Raw genomic sequence first — 19444 nt, 5'->3', positions numbered from 1 at the left:
AGAGCACGGAGACCGGCACCCCCGACACAGGGATGGTAATCCTAACCGTTTGTCCCCTCAGATGAAGATGATCTAGAAGCGGACGTACGTGGCGCTCATCAGCGACGAGGTATAAGACACGGTCGCACAACACTGGGTGGAACAATGGGACTTCCGGTTTGAGAACGCACTGTCTTTACTAGTCCTGGTACATGACCCCAAAAGCCCAAAATGTAGTGACTGGATAGAGAAGTGCCTTAACTTTAAAAGCAGACACCCAATCACTTTAACTGATGTCCCAGCCTAGCCAAGATTTGTCTTCAGAAGGTGGGAAGCCAAACCAGATATTTATTTTTTTCCTATCAGTATTTCTTAAATCAGTGCAGTGAAAATGGAATTGTCTCATCGGAGATCAGAGGATTGAGAATGGAAATGTCTCCTCTCTGAGAGGCTGGGAGATTGCGAGTCGAGAGGGGAATAGAAATGTGTCAGATCTGAAAAGTGAGCCTTGGGGTGAAGGATAGAACGACGGGGGAATGCTGACCTCCGATGGGCTGGTTTGATTCCAGGCACATTTGGAAATGAATATGTAACAGGTTTGTTGAATACAAAATTACATCGTATTCATCCCGGACTGTTAGCCGTGCTTCAGGCTCTTAGAGAGCCCATCTCTCCTAAGGTCCAATGCCCTTGGGAGTCTCCTTAAGTGGACCAAGGACTCACTCCTTCATTGTCAGTGAAGGAGTGTTGCATGTTGCTTGGGCCACCTCAAGGACATTCATTCTATCCGCAGAGTCGGATTCAAGGGTGATTTAGATATGCGCAGATTTTTTTTTCTTAGTCTATGAAATTCGTAAGCTTAGGAGTTCTTTACCGGTTTCCTTCCCTGCTCTCAGCTTCTCTGGCCCTTTGCTCGTTCTCCTCTTACCTCCCTCCCTTCTGACTTTTCTTCTTACTCATAGTCATCTAGAAAACCCTCTCTTCCCTTTCCAGTTGCTGCAGGAAATAAGCGAGTGCCTGCGTGCGTTCGCGCGCGCATGTGCATGTGCGTGTGCGTGCCTGCGTGCGCGCGCGCGTGCCTGCGTGCGTGCCTGCGTGCGTAAGAGAACGATCTCCGGTCTTGGTCCTAGCCTTCTGCTTTGTGTGGAGCAGTTAGGGTCTCTTTGTTGTTTTGGCCCTACGCTGTTTGCCTGGCCTGCTGGCTCATGACGTGCTACCCAGGAGTCTCTTGTCTCCCATCTTGCCATGGACGCACTGGAATCACAGGACATGTGTAACCTCTCCTGGCATTTAGATGGAATCACTCTGATGATTAAAACCTAGGTCTTCATACTGGCTAGACAAGTGCTTTTCCCCACTGAGCTGTCTTCCACATCCCTGCAGGAGATGACTCTTAAAGGGTTAGTGAAGGACTCAGGTTTGCAAAGATCCAACTTCTCCCTGGGAGGAGGGAGCACAGTCAGAGGCCATGATACCAAAGCAGAAGGGAAAGCACTGGGATGCGTAAGCTTCGGCGACATTAGCTCCTAATGATTAGTCCAGGGCATTAAGTCCTCTAAAACCGCATTTCTGAAGTTTTGGTTGTGAGCCTTATCCTCTAATGACTGAGCTCTCTCTCCAGCCCTGAAACCTAACTTCTGTTGTTTTCTACTTACCATACAGAATCCCAACCGAAAATCTGTCCTGACCTAGCAGGTCCCAAATAAGGCTTTTCTCTACCAACTTCTATCACCAGCATAGGAAGAAACACCCTCAACATGGACACCTTGGGTGGGATAGCTAGAAGCTTCCTGTGGCCAACACTGAATTAAACTCCATTCTGGAAGTGTCAGTGCCCAGGCAAAGTCCAGCTTTCCCTCCCAGACTTCTCCCTCCCTGCGTCCCCCTCCCCCCACCTCCCACTCAGGTTCTATCTGGGAGGTAAAAGGAGATTTATTTTTTTAGCTATCCCAACAGGTGTAATTCAATTAAGAATTTTTTAAAGAAGTCTTTTGTTCCTCACACATTCTGCCTCCCAAATAGGTATGGTTAACATAAGGCTAGCTCTAAATATGTTTCCGAGGCTTGTACTTCCCACCAGTTATAATGATTGGTGACTCGCTGATTAAAAAACAGGAGGGCTTTCCGCTCTCTCTGCAGAATCTGAGGCAGTGGTTTTTATTATTTGTGGTTACTTATTTATTTATTGAATTTATATAGTGCCTTTCCTCCAAAGGAGTCATAGAAACTGCAAACACACATGTAACTTCCCAATGTCATCTCTTGGTTTTATAACAACAAAACACAGAGATCTGGGGGGAAGGGCCAACAGCCTGAATGAAGGCATTTAAAAGGCTGGGACAGAGCAAATGCTTAGGTCACAGGTGAGCTATGTACATTCGTGGCTTCTAGTTTTTCTCAGGTGTTATGTGTTTGTGAGGAAAAGGGCCTGTCCCAATTGCCTTTCCCCCTAAGGTGCTGTGCCTGACGAGTCTGAGGACTTCTCTACCCCCACAGACCTTGTCACTTGATGCCGCACTTTCGCTGACAGAGCTGCTAACATTTTTCAAGCCCACCTCCAGATCTTATCCGAAAAGGGAGAGAGGAACAGAATTCAGTTTATCCTTATTGAGTGTTAATGACCCTGTAAGATGCAATTTCTTTTATTTTATTCTGTTACCTAGAAAATCTATCACAGCCTTGTAGTATTGATTGCCCAATCTATAAAGAGCTCTCTTTACAGCGTGACTGTTAGTAACATGGTTACTTTAATGAGTGACTCTTCAACACCTCAGATTTTCTCTAAATTCCAGCTTGGCAGTCCCACAGTGAATCTAACACTGAAGGTCTTTAGTGGTGAGATCATATTTTCCTGCTTTGCTGGGAGAAACTTCTGGGTAGCCCAAAGCAAGATTCACTGTGGGCTGTTTGTATAAAATTTTCCTTTGCTTGGATGTGCCGTGCTGTAGAGACAAATCACTGTAGACTCAAAGTCTCTGGCCAAAGAAAGTCTTGGAATGGAGCGCTCTGTCTCTCTGTCTCTTTGTCTCTCTGTCTCCCCTTCTGTCTGTCTCTCTATCTCTCTCTGTCTCTGTCTCTCTCTGTGTATGTGTGTGTGTGCATGTCTTTGTGTGTGTATCTCTCTGTCCTGTCTGTCTCTGTGTGTCTCTCTCTGTATATCTCTGTGTGTCTTTGTCTCTCTTGTGTATCTCTCTGCCTGTCCGTCTCTGTGTGTCTCTCTCTGTATATCTCTGTATGTCTTTGTCTCTCTTGTGTATCTCTCTGCCTGTCTGTCTCTGTGTGTCTCTCTCTGTATATCTCTGTGTGTCTTTGTCTCTCTTGTGTATCTCTCTGCCTGTCTGTCTTGTCTGTCTCTCTCTCTCTCTCTCTCTCTCTCTCTCTCTCTCTCTCTCTCTCGTGTCTCTGTGTCTTTGTGTGTGTGTTTCTCTGTCTGTCCTTCTGTCCGTGTGTGTCTCTCTGTGTCTCTGTGTGTCTCTGTCTTTCTGTCTCTCTCTCTGATTGTGGGCAAACCAGGCTTGGTCTTATAAACATCGAGTCATGTCAGAAGAGCAGAAGAGTAGTCTTTCACAGGCCTGGAGACCCTCTGCTGGCCCACTGTGGTGCCCGCTGACAGAAAACGTCTACACCAAGCAAAAGGGAGGACATGGGCTCCTGTAGCTCTTTGTCCTCTGCTTTTCCAGGATGAACCCTGAGTTGAGCATCACCTGCTAACATTTTAACCCAATGAAAGGAACCGATGAGGTGAGAATCAGGACCTGTGATTATCCTCCATACATAAATCATACTTACAAAATTAAGGGGCAGAGTAATTTCATAACTCAAGATGAAATGGGCTTGAACATAAGCAAATGGTATGGAAAATGAGTAAAAAATATTCTCCCTGCTCTGGTGTCACAGTGAGTGACACCTGGCAAATTTCTTCATATTTCTGAAATTGTTAATAAGGTAGCGGTGGGTGTCTGCTCTGAGTGTGCTAAACATGGCAGCCCCTCCTGGCTCGGCTTAGACTAGAGCGTTCCAAGCCACTGTTTACAGAGTTGGTCCAACTCTCACTGGGCCCAACTGGTAAGTTTGTTTTCAAGGCTTTGTCTGGTGTCCCTAATTTAAACAGCTGTGCCTAATGCCAGACCTCATTGACACGGCCCCTTTGCTCATCAAGAAAATGTAAACACCACACTGACCTGCCTTTAGCCTCTTTTCCCTGGTCACAGCTTGAACTCTGAAGCTACCCAATGCCCCGCAACAACTGAGCTCTAGGAGAAGTCATCCTGTGTTGTCCCTGAAGAGCAGGAAAACTACATAGGTGTTGCAGCCCCATTACTGGGTGCTTCCATTGACTCTGTCACCAGTAATAGCAGCCTGGACTCCATAAAGGGAAAAATGCCAACCCTGGTCACAAAGAGCCAGGTGTGGATTGACGTATGGTTCTTAATAACCACCTGGAGAAGAGAAAGCCAGTCTGCCTGTCCCTCTTCTTTGTGACACTTTGCTCACTTGAGGCTTAGCCCCCCTCATGTGGGATTAGACAGAATAAGACACTCCCACCCCACCCCACCCCCATCTTCTCTAGAAACACTCCTTCCCGGCTCTGCTAGCAATTTAAATGCAGTGATCATAGCCATTAGCTCCCCTATCATTGTAATTGTTGTTAATTGTTATAACTGTTTTAGTTATTAGTGTTGTCATTATTGCTCTAGGTCCTCTGTCTGTTTTATGCTGAATATATTAGAGCTTTTGCTTTTGAATTACCAGGCTTTTATTTAGTGCAGTTACTTTTTTTTTTTTTTTGAAAGAGAGAGAGAGACGTTGAGAAATGCTGGCATTAAGCTTTTATTCTTTTGTCTTTCATCCCAAATGGACAGACTAGAAAAAAAAATAATTAGATGGAATAATGTCCTCAAAATGAGAATGAGGATGTTTTGAATTAATTAACTGGTCAGAAGATTGCATCATTTCTGACTTAGGCACTTGCCAGTGTGGTGGAAACCTAACTGAGCCAAAAATCTCGTCCGGAGAGACAAGCCTTGTTCTCAGGCTCCTAGCTCCTTTCATTGCCCTGTAGGAACCAGCATCTGCCCTCATTCTCCTGTATGAGGCTAGACAAGGCTGGTTTAGGGCACAGCTGAAACCCATAGTACAGTCCTGCAGACCTTCAGGCCCTTCCTGAGGCCAAGCGTCAGGAATGGAGCTTACTCAGCCTCACCTCCTCCCACCTTCTAGATCTTCCGGTGCCGCTCAGCAGGTCAGGCTTTTGTAGACAGCTGAAGCTTCAGAGGGCCTGACCGCTGAGACTCTGCTAAGTTCCCTCTTACATATACATCCTCTGTCTCCTCATAGTCCTGAATACTGGTATAATAGCTCTGGTCCACAGCTCCTCCCCAGCTGGAGGGTAGCCTTGGGAGCAGGAACTGTGGAATCCCCAGTATCTAGCACAGTCCCAGTGTTATGCACAAGCCTGATGAATGCCGAGGAATGAATGCATGAAGGTGTCTGTACACATAGCATAAGTGAGAATCTCATAAGTTAAACAAGGGTCTTGTACTATGGGAGTCCAACCTTATCCAGCTAAAGAGTGACTCCCCCATTGATCTCCTTAGAACCAAAATACTCTGTGGACAGCAGGCTGACTGTGCTCCCCAGTTTTATCTCTTATCATTCTGTTTAGCTTCTCAGAGCTGTTTGTCATGGTCCTTAATCTTGGGCTGGGCTGTCTCCCGGGTTCCTGAACACCAAAGACCTTTCTGTAGCCTATGTGTCTTAGAAGGCTCATGTCTACGGTTGATTAAATCTGTCTCCCTGTCTCCTTGCACCCCAGCTTCCTGAGTTTTTTTGTTTGTTTGTTTGTTTGTTTTGTTTTGTTTTCAGTTTTTTTTTGTTTTTATTTTTGTTTTTGTTTTTTTGAGACAAAGTCTCTCTCACAATATAGCCCAGGCTAGTCTTGAACCAACCTTGTGAGTCCTGTTGGCCTCAAACTCAACACAATTGCTCCTGCCTGAGCCTTCTGATTGCTGGAATTATAGGTGTGAACCACTGTGCCTGGTGTGTAATGTCTCTAGCTTAGGTCTTTCCCCAGGTGGTCTCCTCCACTATTATCAAGTTGTGGTGGGAATCTCATATGTATTTATATGATGATTTATAAACTCCCTTACAACTGAGGTACCTTGGGATCTGTCTTACACCCAAGCACACTGTGGGGATCAGAAGCTCAAAGTGACTATGCCCTAGGCCAGAGAATGCCAGGGTAGTTCTGCCGGTCTTCCCACAAGTCTTAAGTAGGCAAGTTGGGGCTCTGAAATCTGTTTTTATTTTAAAAAATTATTTTTCTCTGCCATCTACAAATCCACAAAGAATATTGATGTCAAGTGGCTTCTCATTCCTAAATCTAGTCAAACTCTCGGAATGATTTATAAACTCCCTTAGCACTGAGAATGTATAACATAGCCTCTGAGGAAACCACCATCACTTTTTAAGGTTGATATTTCTCTATCATTTCCTGCACTGATGTCCCCCCCCAAAAAATATATGCTTTCTCTTTTCAACAGTTAGCATTTTTCTCCTGATTATTTTTCTTCCCAACACGTTCCTCTGTCTATGGAGGGAGGTTTTCTTGGCAGTTACTTCGTATGCTGCCCTCTATTGTCTGCTGCAGAGACGGACAATTCTGTGTACAGAAAACACGCCCCAGTCTCTGTGGTTGACATTTTTATTTCTGTTTGCAATCTGCTCTTACCCAAATGAGCCAGTCTCTCCTCTGCTCTTGTACACTTTAAGATGCCTATAATAAGAGTCATTTACAAAGACATACAGGGATCTGTTCCACTGTGCCCCTGTTATTTGAATTATTCATAAGTTAGGAAACAAACTGGGGAAGGAACAAGCACAGCCAGGTCCTCTGCAGTGCCCCACTGACCGTTTGCACCCCATTTGTTCCCATCAAGAGCAGCCTTGGAACCATGGGTGCCAGTGAGAGAATCCAAACAAATTCAGACCAAGTAGGAATCGTGAGACAGAGTCCCCAGAAATCACACAAATGTTTTTCCGCTCCATTTTTCAAGACAGAGTGTCACAGTGAAACCCAGGCTGGCTTAGAATTCATGATCCTCCTGCATCAGCCTCCTAGCTTAAAGTCACACAGGTTTTTAACTACATCTCAGGACTTCTGAGTCCCACGGATCAAATCTCACCTTTGGCAGGTGCTTGGCTCACTGGTCTAGTATGGAATATTCTAAGAAACTCCAAGTGTCCCTGGTCCGGTGGGCATTAGCTCTCCCGCCATTCAAACCCCCACATGCTCGCCCACTGTGGACGATGGTGTTTAACCTTTCCGGGTAGAAGAGGATCAATACAAATTCTTCATTGTTAAGAATCGATGGCTGTCCTGTGGCATCACTGCCATCTAGTCTGGCTGAGGAGCCCAGTAAATCTCTCCTGTGCTTTCTAAAGCTTGGTTTGGTGTCTTCGGTTGCTTTCATTTTTAATGCAGATCAGTTTGGTTTCTGTTCCCCGGGGGCTTGCAGATAAATCTTGGCAGACATGTTCAGGGTCTACAAATGAGATGCTGGAAAGGGGCCAGCCCACCCAGAATTTAGTTGTAATGGATGAGACACCCCCATGGCTCCACTTAAAGACTGGGCTATTCGTTTCAGTACTTATTGGTGACTCCCTCATAAGGTACCTGGGATAAAGCTCCTGGGTAACGGAAGGGGCCCAAAATGTGAGGCACGATGCAGAAGAATGCTGGCTGACTCAGCCTCTCTTATGGACAGGCAGAAGGGTCCGTTCTTTCAGATGCATAAAGAAGAAATGCATTCTGGTGTTTGGATGCCCTGGATCAAGAAATCTAGTGGGAAACATCTTTTTGCTGCTTGTTTGCAAACCAACTGAGAAATTATGTGCCTGATTTTCTTCTATTAATAAATACATCTATTACCGTATTGATGAGTAACATTCCTACTAGGGATGATCTGTAAATATTTTATGTGAGTTAACAATCTCATCCTCCCATAGTCCTTTGCTCTGAGTGTTTGTCATCTGGGGCCCCCTGAATCCAGAGTTCCCTGGAGGCTGTATCAGAACCCGGGTTTCCATTTGCAGCCAAACTGATTCCTTTTATCTTTGCTTCCTCTTCTCTTTGATCAGTGGACTATGCCGATTATTACCAGGGCCTCTGGGATTGCCATGGTGACCAGCCAGATGAACTGTCCTTCCAACGGGGTGACCTCATCCGCATTCTGAGCAAGGTAAAGACGTAGAGTATAGGGCTTGGGCCCAAAGCTACGTTTTCGCTCCTGTTAGTATACTTACCGTAACCAGAATAATATCACGTTATTGCACCTCTCTCTCTGCGTATTGCATGGCTCTCCTTACACACAGATCAAAATCCCCTTTAATGTATAATTGTTTGGGAAACATTTTAATTAAGAATTGAAGCCCAGGAATCATGTTTCCACATTTAAAGATACACTGAAGCAAATTTAAATGTATATAATAAAATAGATTCAATACTAAAATTATGCCAGCCAAAATTAGCTGTTTTCTGAGAACTTATAATATATAAAGGTCACACTATGTGCATAATTTATTACCATATAGTACTATTGAAAACATCCTGGCTAGGCACACTAGATCTTTATTTCATTTATAGATAAATGAGACAATGATATAATTACCTGTGGGAGGAGGAGTCAGAACCTATTAGCTCAATTGGTTTGAGCCAGTGCTGATAAGGCCAAACCCACTGAGTCCAACCGCACACAGCCCAGCACACAGCCCAGCACACAGCCCAGCACACAGCCCAGCTAACTTTATTCTCGTCTTCAAGCAGAAGCTGGCCCTGGACTCAGCTAACGCATGCTGTTGTTGATCAGAAAGCAACAGGGCTTTTTTTTTTTTTTTTTTTTTTAAGGGATACATTGTTGCCTGTCTATCATAAAAGAACTTTCTGGAGTCTCAGGCTACAGTTTGAGGGAATTTTTCATCATCATCCTGTAACCAAAAAGGACCACACATATTATACAGCCAGACTAAGGCGACATATTTTATTCCTAAGAGAATTTATCACAGAGGCCACTCTCTATGCGGACCATCAATAGCTACAAATACAGTTCTGAAATAGGGATGATTGGCTCTTTAATTGACGAGTATGTGAACACCATGGAGGAGAAGGGAAAACCTGCTGTGTTATGAACGTCACATTCGCTGTTTCCCTTTATTCTATGACTGGCACTACTTATACCAAGGGTCTGTTTATGCTTGAGATGTGCTGTGAGCTCCTTTACAAAAGACCAAGGGGTAGGCGAAGTAGCTCAGGGGATAAAGGTACTTGCTGCCAAGACTCAAGATCTGGGTTCAGTCCCAGAGATGATGTGGAAGGAGAGGACTGACTCCTGAAAGTTGTCCTCTGACCGCCACAGGTGCATTGTGGCGTAGACACACACACAGTAAATTAGTGAATAAAAATGCAATAAATAAATAAAACGTAATAGAATACAAGATGTAAAATGATGAAATAAAATGTAATAGAAAAGAAACAGGCCAAGTCTGTCTGCGGATGTCTTCCAGTGGGTCCAGTGAACCAGATCCCTTTAAACAGTAACTAAACCCAGACCTGGCCCTTTGCAGGAAGTTAAGAGTCGTTGTAGGCCCTGCTGCATGAGATCTCGACGTTCTAGAGATTTCTCCCGCGACCCTAACTCAGCACCACCCTACTACAATTTTGGTGCAGCTCCAGTACACCAAGAATAAATTGGAAGGAAAGAAGGGAGTGGACATTGGCCTGATTGGTATTTCAAATGCCCGAAAGCAAGGTTTGCCGTGTAATAGAATTTGTGTACATTACCGTGCTGGCATTACGGGGTAATCGAGTTATCCACTCAGGTGTGACCAGGCCTCTGTTTGCCCAGAGCCTGCAGGTGAACAAATTAACTGTTTACATTGTCTAGAGGTGCCTGTAGCAGGAGGGGGGAGTGCAAAGCCAGACTGGCGGCTGGCCTTCTCTCCGTCATGATTATTTTGTTTGTTTTACATGTCTTTTGCCTTTGTTAATGGCTTCTCACTGGGGGTCCCTTCCCTCCAGTTAGATCTAAGGGGCTGTGCAGTGACCTGTCCCGCAATATAGAGTGGCGTGTGGTTACCATGGCTGTGGTATTTCTGAGAGATGCCTAAGAACGTTAGGCCGGTCTTTTAAAATCAACCTCTGTTCCCCTCCTCCATTACTACATGCTAATGCATCAGAGTTTAATTCGGGCGAAAATGCCTCGTTGCCTTAATTCTATCAGCTTCTTTCTCCACTGTTCCGGAAGGTTCTCAGTCTATCAGTATCGCTGCCCCCTGAGCTACACCAGGTGCCTCCCTTCCCTATATTGCTAATCCCTGAAAATCAAGAGGAGGAAATGAGAAGGTTGTAGTTCAAGGAGCAGTCCTTTTGCAAGCTTCACTCTGGTTAACGTGGGCTCGGGGAGCGTCTGGGATTGGATTTACTTTGATTCTATTACCTAACTCGATCAGAGCCCTTGTACAAAAAAGGAACCTTAAAAGACCTCCCTTCCTATTTACTTGTCTCAAAAAAAAAAAAAAAAAAATGAACCCATTCTGATACCATCTAGAAGTTCAACCATTCCCTGCTTTCTGGAATTGTCTCTCAGGTTCATCCTACCTCAGCCCCAGCTGGCTTCCTTTGCTGGAATGAGCCTGCCTTTCATTCCTGGAGCAAGAGAACAAACTGACCCACACCGAGTTTAGTCCAAGAAAATGGCGTCTGGTGTAACTCCACATTTCTTCCCTCCGAAGGCCAGTGGCCACTTGGCTGAGCAAGGAAGGCCTCTGCCTAGAAACCTGCAGAATGTTTCCCTGCGGGATGCACGACAGCTGTAAAGCTCAGCCCCACGGACTCGTTTCCTCACCTGTAAAATGAGGGAGTTGTTTCTCCCACCCCAGATACTTCCATTCTAAGCACAGAGAGCCCGGGGTTGCAAAGCTGCTGGAGTCCACCCGGCACTCTGTCGCAGCTTTAAATTACTTGCTCCATTTGAACCACAGGCATTCCAGCCGCCACCTGTTTTGTCTTCACCCCCACAGATACAACTGGTTTACCCCTCTCAAAGTAAAACTCACAGTGCTAAGGGTCAAATCCAGGGCCTTGTGCTCGCTACCAAGTTAAAGCCATAGGGAACACTGTGCTGGGCGTGGTAAGACTCCGGAGGCAGAGGCATGCTGATCTCTGTGATTTTGAGACCAGCCTGGTCTACATTTTGAGTTCCAGGACAGCTAGGACTACATAATAAAGAGACCCTGTCCCGGAGAATATAGGAGGGGAAAAAAGAAAAGAAAGAAGAGGCTGCAAGGAGAGTCTGGAAGAAGGAGACTTGAGGCAGGGAAGTGAGATGAGCGGATAGGAAGGGGAAGATGTCAGCTTCTAACCCCGGACTCCTGCTGCTCCCTGCTGGGGTTGGGACGTTTGTTTGTTTGCTTGCTTGTTTTTTCGTTTTATTTAACATGTATTAGTATTTTGTCTGTACTTATGTCTGTATCCTCAGAGGCCAGAAGAGGGCTTTGAACCCCCTGAGGCTGGGGTTACCTAAGGTTGTAAGTCACCATGTGGGTGCTGGAAATTGAAAGTGGATCCTCTCAAATGGTAGGCAATGTTCTTAACCATTGACCCATCTCTCCCGCCCTGTAACACACACACACAAACACACACTCATTCACTCACTCACACACACACACAAACACACACACACACACACACATACACACACACAAACACACACACACTCACTCACACACCACACACACACTCATTCACTCACACACACACACACAAACACACACCACACACACACACACACACACACCACACACACACATGATATATGTGATATACATGGTACATGATTTATAGATAAGTAGATATACAGACAGACAGACAGACAGATGAAGAAATGCACTCCATAGTTATCCAAACAGCCTACCACCTGTCCTGTTCTCAGGTAGGTTATTTGTGTAACCTTGGAAAAAGTCACTTAAACTTTCTAGGCTTTAATGTCCTTATCTGTAAAAAGTAAGATAGTTTCCATCCATAGGGTTTCGATCAGAGAATGTATGTGAAGGCGAATGCAGCCCATAAGTAATGACAACTCCTATATTCTTCTTTCTAACACTGACACTACATTAAAGCAGCCTTTCGTGTTGGGCATTTCCTGTGATTTCAATAAGTCATTGACACAAGAGAGCAAAATGAGGGCCAGCAAGATGGCTCTGCGGGTGAAGAAACCTGCCACCAAGCCTGCCCCTTAAGTTCTGTCCCTGGGACCCACATGGCAGAAAGAAAGAACCAGCTTCCAGCAGTTGTCCCCTGTGCTCCACACGCTCACCTGTTGGCACATGCACACACACACACAAGCTGTGGCACTCACACGTACACACATGTATAAATGAAACTAATTCCTTTATTTTTATGAGAAAAGTGGTTCATCCACCAAGAACTCCTCAGAAGCTCCATCCGTTGAAGCACAAAGTAAAGTTCTCTCGCGTAGATAAGAACACTCACTACCCAGGGAAAGAGGCCTACGTGGAGATCCACGGTGTCTTTGTGGTTTAGAAATATCATCACTGACACCAGAGAGTCTCCAAACGTCTCTTCCAGAAGAGGCCCGGGCCATGTACCCATCTCATGAGCAGTAACAAGGACACGGCCGGCAGAGAGCCCTCCCGCTGACGGCCCCTCAGCACATCCAGACGTTCCCAGGCCCCATGCAGCTTCATGCCCACTTAACTTGCTGACTTCTAATTTGGACCTTAAAATATATTAGAGAAAGATTTTAATAACGAAGCGGATGTGAACATCCTGCGGATGCTCCTGCACTCCTTTTGGGCCCAGAGGTTTCTGAACGGCTTTTTTCTGGTAAGAGTCTCCCTTCCTCCCCCTGGAGGAGCCACAGCAGGACGTTTAGCGCTTTGCAGTGACTCCAGATTGTGGCGCTGGTGCAGGTCTCCTCATACGTAACAGATCACTCCTGAGAGCCTGCCTCTCGTAAATTACTTCCCACGATGCCGGCGACCACCGCAGAATTCAAGTTTGCACAGAGCAGAGAAGAGGTGTTTGAGAGGCCTGTTCACTCACCTGCATTTTAATTTCCTTTTCAATCTTGTCCCAATTAATTTCACAGAATTAATCTCACAGAAGCAAACTCGGCGGCACTGAGGCTGTGTGGTTTTAGTGTGGCGGTCGCTCTGCCTGAACATGAAATAGGAGCTAATATAAAAATCCATCTGCTGTGTTTGAAATACACACCGGCTGCCGCTCGGTCCTGTCTGACATTCCAAGCATCAACAGCAGGGGGGAAAGTGATTTGGGGGTTAGTGGCCATCAGTACCTGGCAGGGATTCAACAACAGGTGTACTCCAAAAATCCATTCTGTCTGAACACCACGCATGACAGGGCAGGTGCTGAATCACTCTCGGCGCGATGACACCCTGCCCTGGCTTAGCTCCTTGTATCCGAGGGCTGCAAGGCCTTCTGGAATCCAGCAGCACTGTGGCCGCTCAAAGGATAAGTAAGACGCCTCTATTTGGAGAAGAGAAGTCACAAGTTTCCTTTTGGGGAAGTGACCTGACCTTCCAGCCAGCAAGGTCTTTCCCGTAGAAAACATTCCTCCTAAATAACATAACTGCTTCCCTTGTCTGAGATACCACCCAACTGAATGGCCACTGGGAAAAGATCAGCCTCCAGTTCCAGACGTGTTTATGGCAGTAACACGAGCCAGCCAGCAAATAGAAAGGGGAACTTTGTAGGATATGGAGCCAGACATCTTTAATCCCTGCACACTGAGGCAGAAGCAGGCAGATCTCTGTTGAGTCAGAAGCAGCCTGACCGAGCATAGTCAAGTTCTGGGCCAGCCAGGGACATAGAGAGAGAGACTGTCTCAAAATATTCAGTTAACTGGAGAGAAGAAACACCCACCCCTCACCCCGTGAACAGGTAAACTGAGCCAGAAGGCTGCATCTCCTGACCTTGGGTTATGCCCTTCACCGATGGGTGTCCGAGGCCTCTAAGGCCTTATGCACGGTCTTATTTCCTTGGAAATCAGCATTGGAGCAACAAGTTAGGCATTCCTTAGGATTGACGCTCAGGTGATGGCTTAACCAGGACAAGAAGGTCTCTTCATGGGTCCAACATGCCAGTCTTGGGGCTGACATCTTAGCTGGTGGAAACAGTCTACCATGAGGCACTCCGTGTGGGTAGATGGACTTTATATGAACAAGGATAGATTCATTTTGTCACCTGGGATGGAACAGCTGTTTCTGGCTCCAGCCACCTGAGTGCAACAGGACCTGGCCAGGCACACCTGCGCTGTGTTAACACAGTGCCTGTTGTAATGGGATTTTAAAAACCCAGGAGATTTCCCCCCTTACCTCCTCAAAGGACTACGTAAGAATATAGACCTTTCTCTTTCCCTGAGCCCTTCCTTCCTTTCTAAAAAAATCTGTATATTATTTGAGAGAGAGAGAGAGAGAGAGAGAGAGAGAGCCTGTAACAGTACTTCTTCTTTTACGTGTGTTTAGTTGAACGTGACAACACAGCTCATAAAAACCACTAAGTTAATCCCTTCTTTGATTGCTTTAAAGGAAGGATTTATTTATTTATTTATTTATTTATTTATTTATTTTTAATTTCAGGGCTCTGAGGGAAAGGAGGTGTTTGGTGACATCTAGTGTCCATTTAGGACTTCCTCAGGCATCGTACCCTCTGCCTGACTGAGTGGGGGGATGGGCTAAGGTTATTCAGGAGGTAATTTGGGAGTGGTAAGTGGGGAAATATAGGCCTGGGGCACAGACTGCCCAAACAGTGTGATGAAACTGATCAATGCCTGTCAAAGAACTATTATTCACCTCTGACCTAACCAAAAGGGTAGGCAGGGGTAGACCATCAGAGGATATCTTTTCTTATTTATAATGGTACGGGGAGGAAACGCAGAAGGTGTCCCCGCCACCCCATTTCATGTTAACAAGCAGGTCAACACCGTGCTGTGATGAGGAAGATGATGATGGTGGTGGTATTTTCTCTCATTAATAATCCCTATGGGAGGCTGGAGTTAGGAGGATGCGAATGGGATTTGGGGTCAGCTGGAAGGCAACGGTCATACACCGGTCAAATTCAGTAGAGGCCATTCCTTTCCCCCAGACAGGAACCAATCGTCTAGAACAAACCCTGGCAGCCACATTCCTTCCAGGTAATTTTTATAAATGAGGGGGTACCCATTCCAAGAGAGGACAAAAGGGAGAGGGTGTTTGTGTGCACGCATATGCATGCACACAAGCCTGAGAGCAAGGGGCCCAACTGCATGACAACCCTGTCCCATTGAATCGTGGCTCTTTATTATAAAAAAAAAAAACCTTAGAGGAGAGAGAGAGAGAGTACAACTGTGTTTTTCTCTTTAATCTCCTTATTTCTAAGCTGTTGTCCTAGGCAGGATCTTTCACTTTCAAAACAAACACACACACACACACACACACACACACACACACCCCAGAGTGAGGTAGAAAGTCCCACACCAGATGTTTACACAGAACCACAGAAGCCATGAAGGGGTTAGGTTAACGCTCAGAATCACCCGATGCTTTACAAACTCCAGCGTTTAAAAAAAAAAAAAAAAAAAAAGCCGGCCATTTATTTCGCAGTGAATTTATAACAAATGCTGTTAAAGGCTTCGTCTTTTGACAGAGGTAATAATAAATTCACTGTTAAAGACGGTAGTTTAATTCCTTACACCTCCAATACTGCACAGAGTAAACCATATTCATCACCGAGTAATTTTTTACCACATAAATCTTTAAAACTAACCGGCGAAGGCTGTTGAGACTGAAATATTGTGAATTTATTAGATATGCCCATGTAGTATTGGATTCAGAGGTTTCCATTCGAATATATTACAGGGAAAATTTGTGTCTTTAACTGTGACATTCCTTCCGTTCCCTGCCGCCAGTCCTCTAGCAGGCAACTCCTCCAGAGTGAGCTCCACGTCTAATAGACAGAGATTTAGTAATAAACTCCTCGCTAATCTGCCAGAGAGGCTGGATGACATTTCAGCGGCGTGCCCTATTTAAAAGGAGTCACAAAAGCTTTGTTTCCGTGTAATTACGTTCTCAGAAGGAACTAAGCCTCCCTCAGCCTCTCCGGCTAGGGTTTCTAGATAGCGTACAGATTCAGCACTCCAACCAAACTTGCAAAATCCTGGAGCATATTAGAGTCTCATTGCAAACACACAGAGCAGTAATTTCCATCGAAGTTGGAAGATTCATCATGGGAGGCCAGGGGCAACCATGAGAATACAGAAAGTGAGAGGTTGCTGAGATCCACGGACATGAGATATTTAATACTAATTAAAAGATCGTATTGATCCTCTGACCAGAAATAATAGACGATGTCTTTGGAGAACTTGCTATTCTAAAATTTCTCACATGACAGGACATATTAAATGACAATTAAATCCTCAGATTTGAGATTAAAAAAAAATCCCTTTGCCCTACTGTATTTTGAGCGAGACTCTGAACTGATAAATGAGAAAATTCCAAACTTTTCTCATAATTTACCAATTAAGCAAAGTTTGAACCATAACAAATTGGTGGTATCCGATTATATCTCCAGTCCATTTAGAGGATGGTAATACACTTAAACTTAAAAGTCTTTTTTTAATTTAGAGATGAACTTTTTTTTTTTTTTGCATAAAGATACAGGAGTTTCTCTGTCCTTACAAATACACTGTGTTTGGGAGGAGTTCCAAATCCAGAAACTTCCACGGAGCTTTCATGCACTTTGCGATTTCTTTTTCAAGAAAAAATGAAACCAAATGGATTCCTAACCACTCAACAAAGGAGATTCTCCTGCAGTTCAAGACTGCAGCCCATCGGGATAATTGTTAAAAGACAGAACTCGACTGCAAAGATAAACGTAATACCAGCAATTAATATTCAGCATTTCACATTCTAGTCAAGAGGATGTGTTTCTCTTTGTGATGTGGCTCATAAGCTGAGAGCCAGATTCCTTTCCTGCATGAGGATTAAGGGGGTGGGGGGGAATAGAACAACAACAATCCTCCCCCATCTGTAAATGAATGAACATCTTGGTTTTATAGCTATTTGCTTTGTAAAACTGAGAACTGAAACAAAAATTACTGGATGCCTAAGTAACACTTTAATTCGGAATTCATTTACGCCGTAGCTATGGAGTTGTCACAAACCATAATGCAGTATTTAATTAAAATAACAGAAGTGCATCTAGATATGTCCTGGGGTAGCTATCACCAAATTATAGTCTGTGCCATCAGTATTTTAGTTATGAAATGGCAGATTCTAAGGTGCAACCGGGCTGAAGCGAGAGCGTAAACATTTTAAACTTGCATTTTTAGAAAGGTCCTTTTTTTTATTTTTTTTCCTGATGCATCTTTAGTTTTTTTTCTCCTGTGGGGTGTGTGTGTGTGTGCGTGTGTGTGTGTGTCTGTGTGTAGTCGGGGGTGCCTTCTGGGCTTGTCTTTTCTGTAGATAAAGATCTCTCTTTCTAACTCTTGCTTTTCAACTATTGACCTCCCGAGTCTTCTGGCTGTGAAATCCTGTCTGTTGTCATGGAAAGGCTTTCGGGGCTCGCAGGAACCACAGCAAGCATCTTAGGCAGACCTTGGACATGGATTCCAGGAGGGTAGGCTCTCTGGCGTTCCCACCGTCTTCCTTACACCCTTTCCATCCATAAATGTTCCCATGCTCGCCTGCTCTACCTTGTGGATGCTCGCCGCAGATGCCTTTCCTTTTCATAAACGCATAGCATCTATCTTGCACGCACCCGCCATCTATCTCCATGTTCACATCGGCTGTCCCATCCACCTCCTTGTCTGCAGAATTATGTTCAGCAAGGTCCCGATTTATAGGAAATAATGACAATGGAAGGGGCCGGGAAAGATCTTCGAAACATTCAAATTGTTATTTCTCACTGCACTTTACACAAACAGAGCATCTGTAAACACCAAGAGAAGGTGTCGGCTGGCCTCTAAAAAGCTAAGCTTCCAGAATGCCCTGACCAAGTCCGTCTCTGTCTGCATTGCTTGTCTCTGCTCCAAGTCTCCTGCTCTTGGAGGCCCCCGCCATCTGACCTTTTTAAAATGGTAATTGATACCCCGCTATTGTTGTCTTTCTATCTGATTCTTATTTATCCCGCTTATAATGGCGTGCTTGTCACCACTTACGCTCTGTATGATAATCCTAAAGACAGTAACGCAGAAACAGCCGTGGCAGTCACCTTCTTAAGGAAAAAAAAGGGGGGTAGGAGTCTGAAGACATTCTGAGAATGGTCTCACAGCCCAGTCCTCCAGCTAGGGTCTCCTGGAAGGAGGATTTCTTCCACACTTGTAATTATTTTAGCCCCTTTCACAGGTCACATAAAAAGTTAATTTCAATCGCTGCTAATTTCCGTCCAACAAGAGCACGGTACTTTAAACCACCCAAAATAATTGGATTCAAAACAAATTTAGGAAATTGAGTGTGTTAGAAAGCAAATAAAAATATCCTTTTGGTAGGGAGGAGGGGTGAAAGTAGTAAAAATGGCCTTTTCCCCCTCTCTCCCTTCTTTCCCCTTCGAAACTTTGCCATTAAAGTTGCACCTACAGCTAGAAGTTTGTCCGTGAAAAATGGTCATTTTGTTTCTCTGCTCAAAGAATGTTATTAAAATGCTAATTTAAAAGAAAAAGGAGTTAAATATCTAGCGATGGTGCATTCTAATTGCAGCCATAATGAGCTCTCTAAATGTGCATGCCCCTGACACACACCAAGCATAAACAGCAGTAAACAGATCATTAGTACCCGCGTTCATTTATTCTGGCGACCTTACCATGACCCCACCGAGGGTAGGGTGAAAAGCAGGTGGATCTGGCTGTGACACCCCCTAGAGGGATCCAGGAAATGAAGCTATAAGCTGTTGTCATGGAAACGCCTATGTGTGCAGATGATGTAACACACCGACAGGCTGTAGGGCCCCCGCAACTGGGACGTTCGCCTTTTCCTCGCCGGAACAATCTTGAGGATTAAATTATTCATTTCTTTAATTCACAAAGCAAAAGGAATCCTAATTTTCTTGGTGATGTGCAACTCCCTCGCATTCATCTAGGGTCTAAAACACAGTGACTTGTCCCCTCTTTCTCCGAACCCCCATTCTAGCCCCACATAGCTGAACGTGTCGAGATCAGGTGTGGAAATGGCGCGGTAATCCAGCACTCAGTATCTGTACTTAAAGGAGAGAAAACCTAAGGGCTTATGCCCAAATTAAAAAAATATAAAGTGTCTTTTCCTGATGAGGGCACAGTGGACAGGGATTAAACGGATCCTGCTTTGTTGGGAAGCAGCAGCAGAGTTAGCCCTGAGAACCACCAAGCCCAAATCCAGTGCCATGAGAACGGAGAGCCACAGCCCCTAATGAGCACCT

The 19444-nt window shown here is 45.0% G+C and overlaps 1 protein-coding gene across 1 annotated transcript in view; it reads left to right on the top strand.

The window, feature by feature from the left end:
• The window catches only part of Skap1 (src kinase associated phosphoprotein 1), a 296586-nt gene that overhangs the window by 263740 nt on the left and 13402 nt on the right, over positions 1 to 19444 (top strand). The window contains exons 10-11 of the mRNA XM_032912818.1: positions 62 to 109; positions 8119 to 8219. Coding sequence (XP_032768709.1) covers positions 62 to 109; positions 8119 to 8219 — 149 coding nt within the window. The remainder of the gene's footprint in view (positions 1 to 61; positions 110 to 8118; positions 8220 to 19444) is intronic.

Source organism: Rattus rattus, chromosome 9 (assembly GCF_011064425.1).
Source record: "Rattus rattus isolate New Zealand chromosome 9, Rrattus_CSIRO_v1, whole genome shotgun sequence".
In the NCBI taxonomy this organism is placed as follows: Eukaryota; Metazoa; Chordata; class Mammalia; order Rodentia; family Muridae; genus Rattus; species Rattus rattus.
The sequence above is the reverse complement of the archived record's forward strand: the minus strand, read 5'-3'. Positions and strand labels throughout refer to the sequence as shown.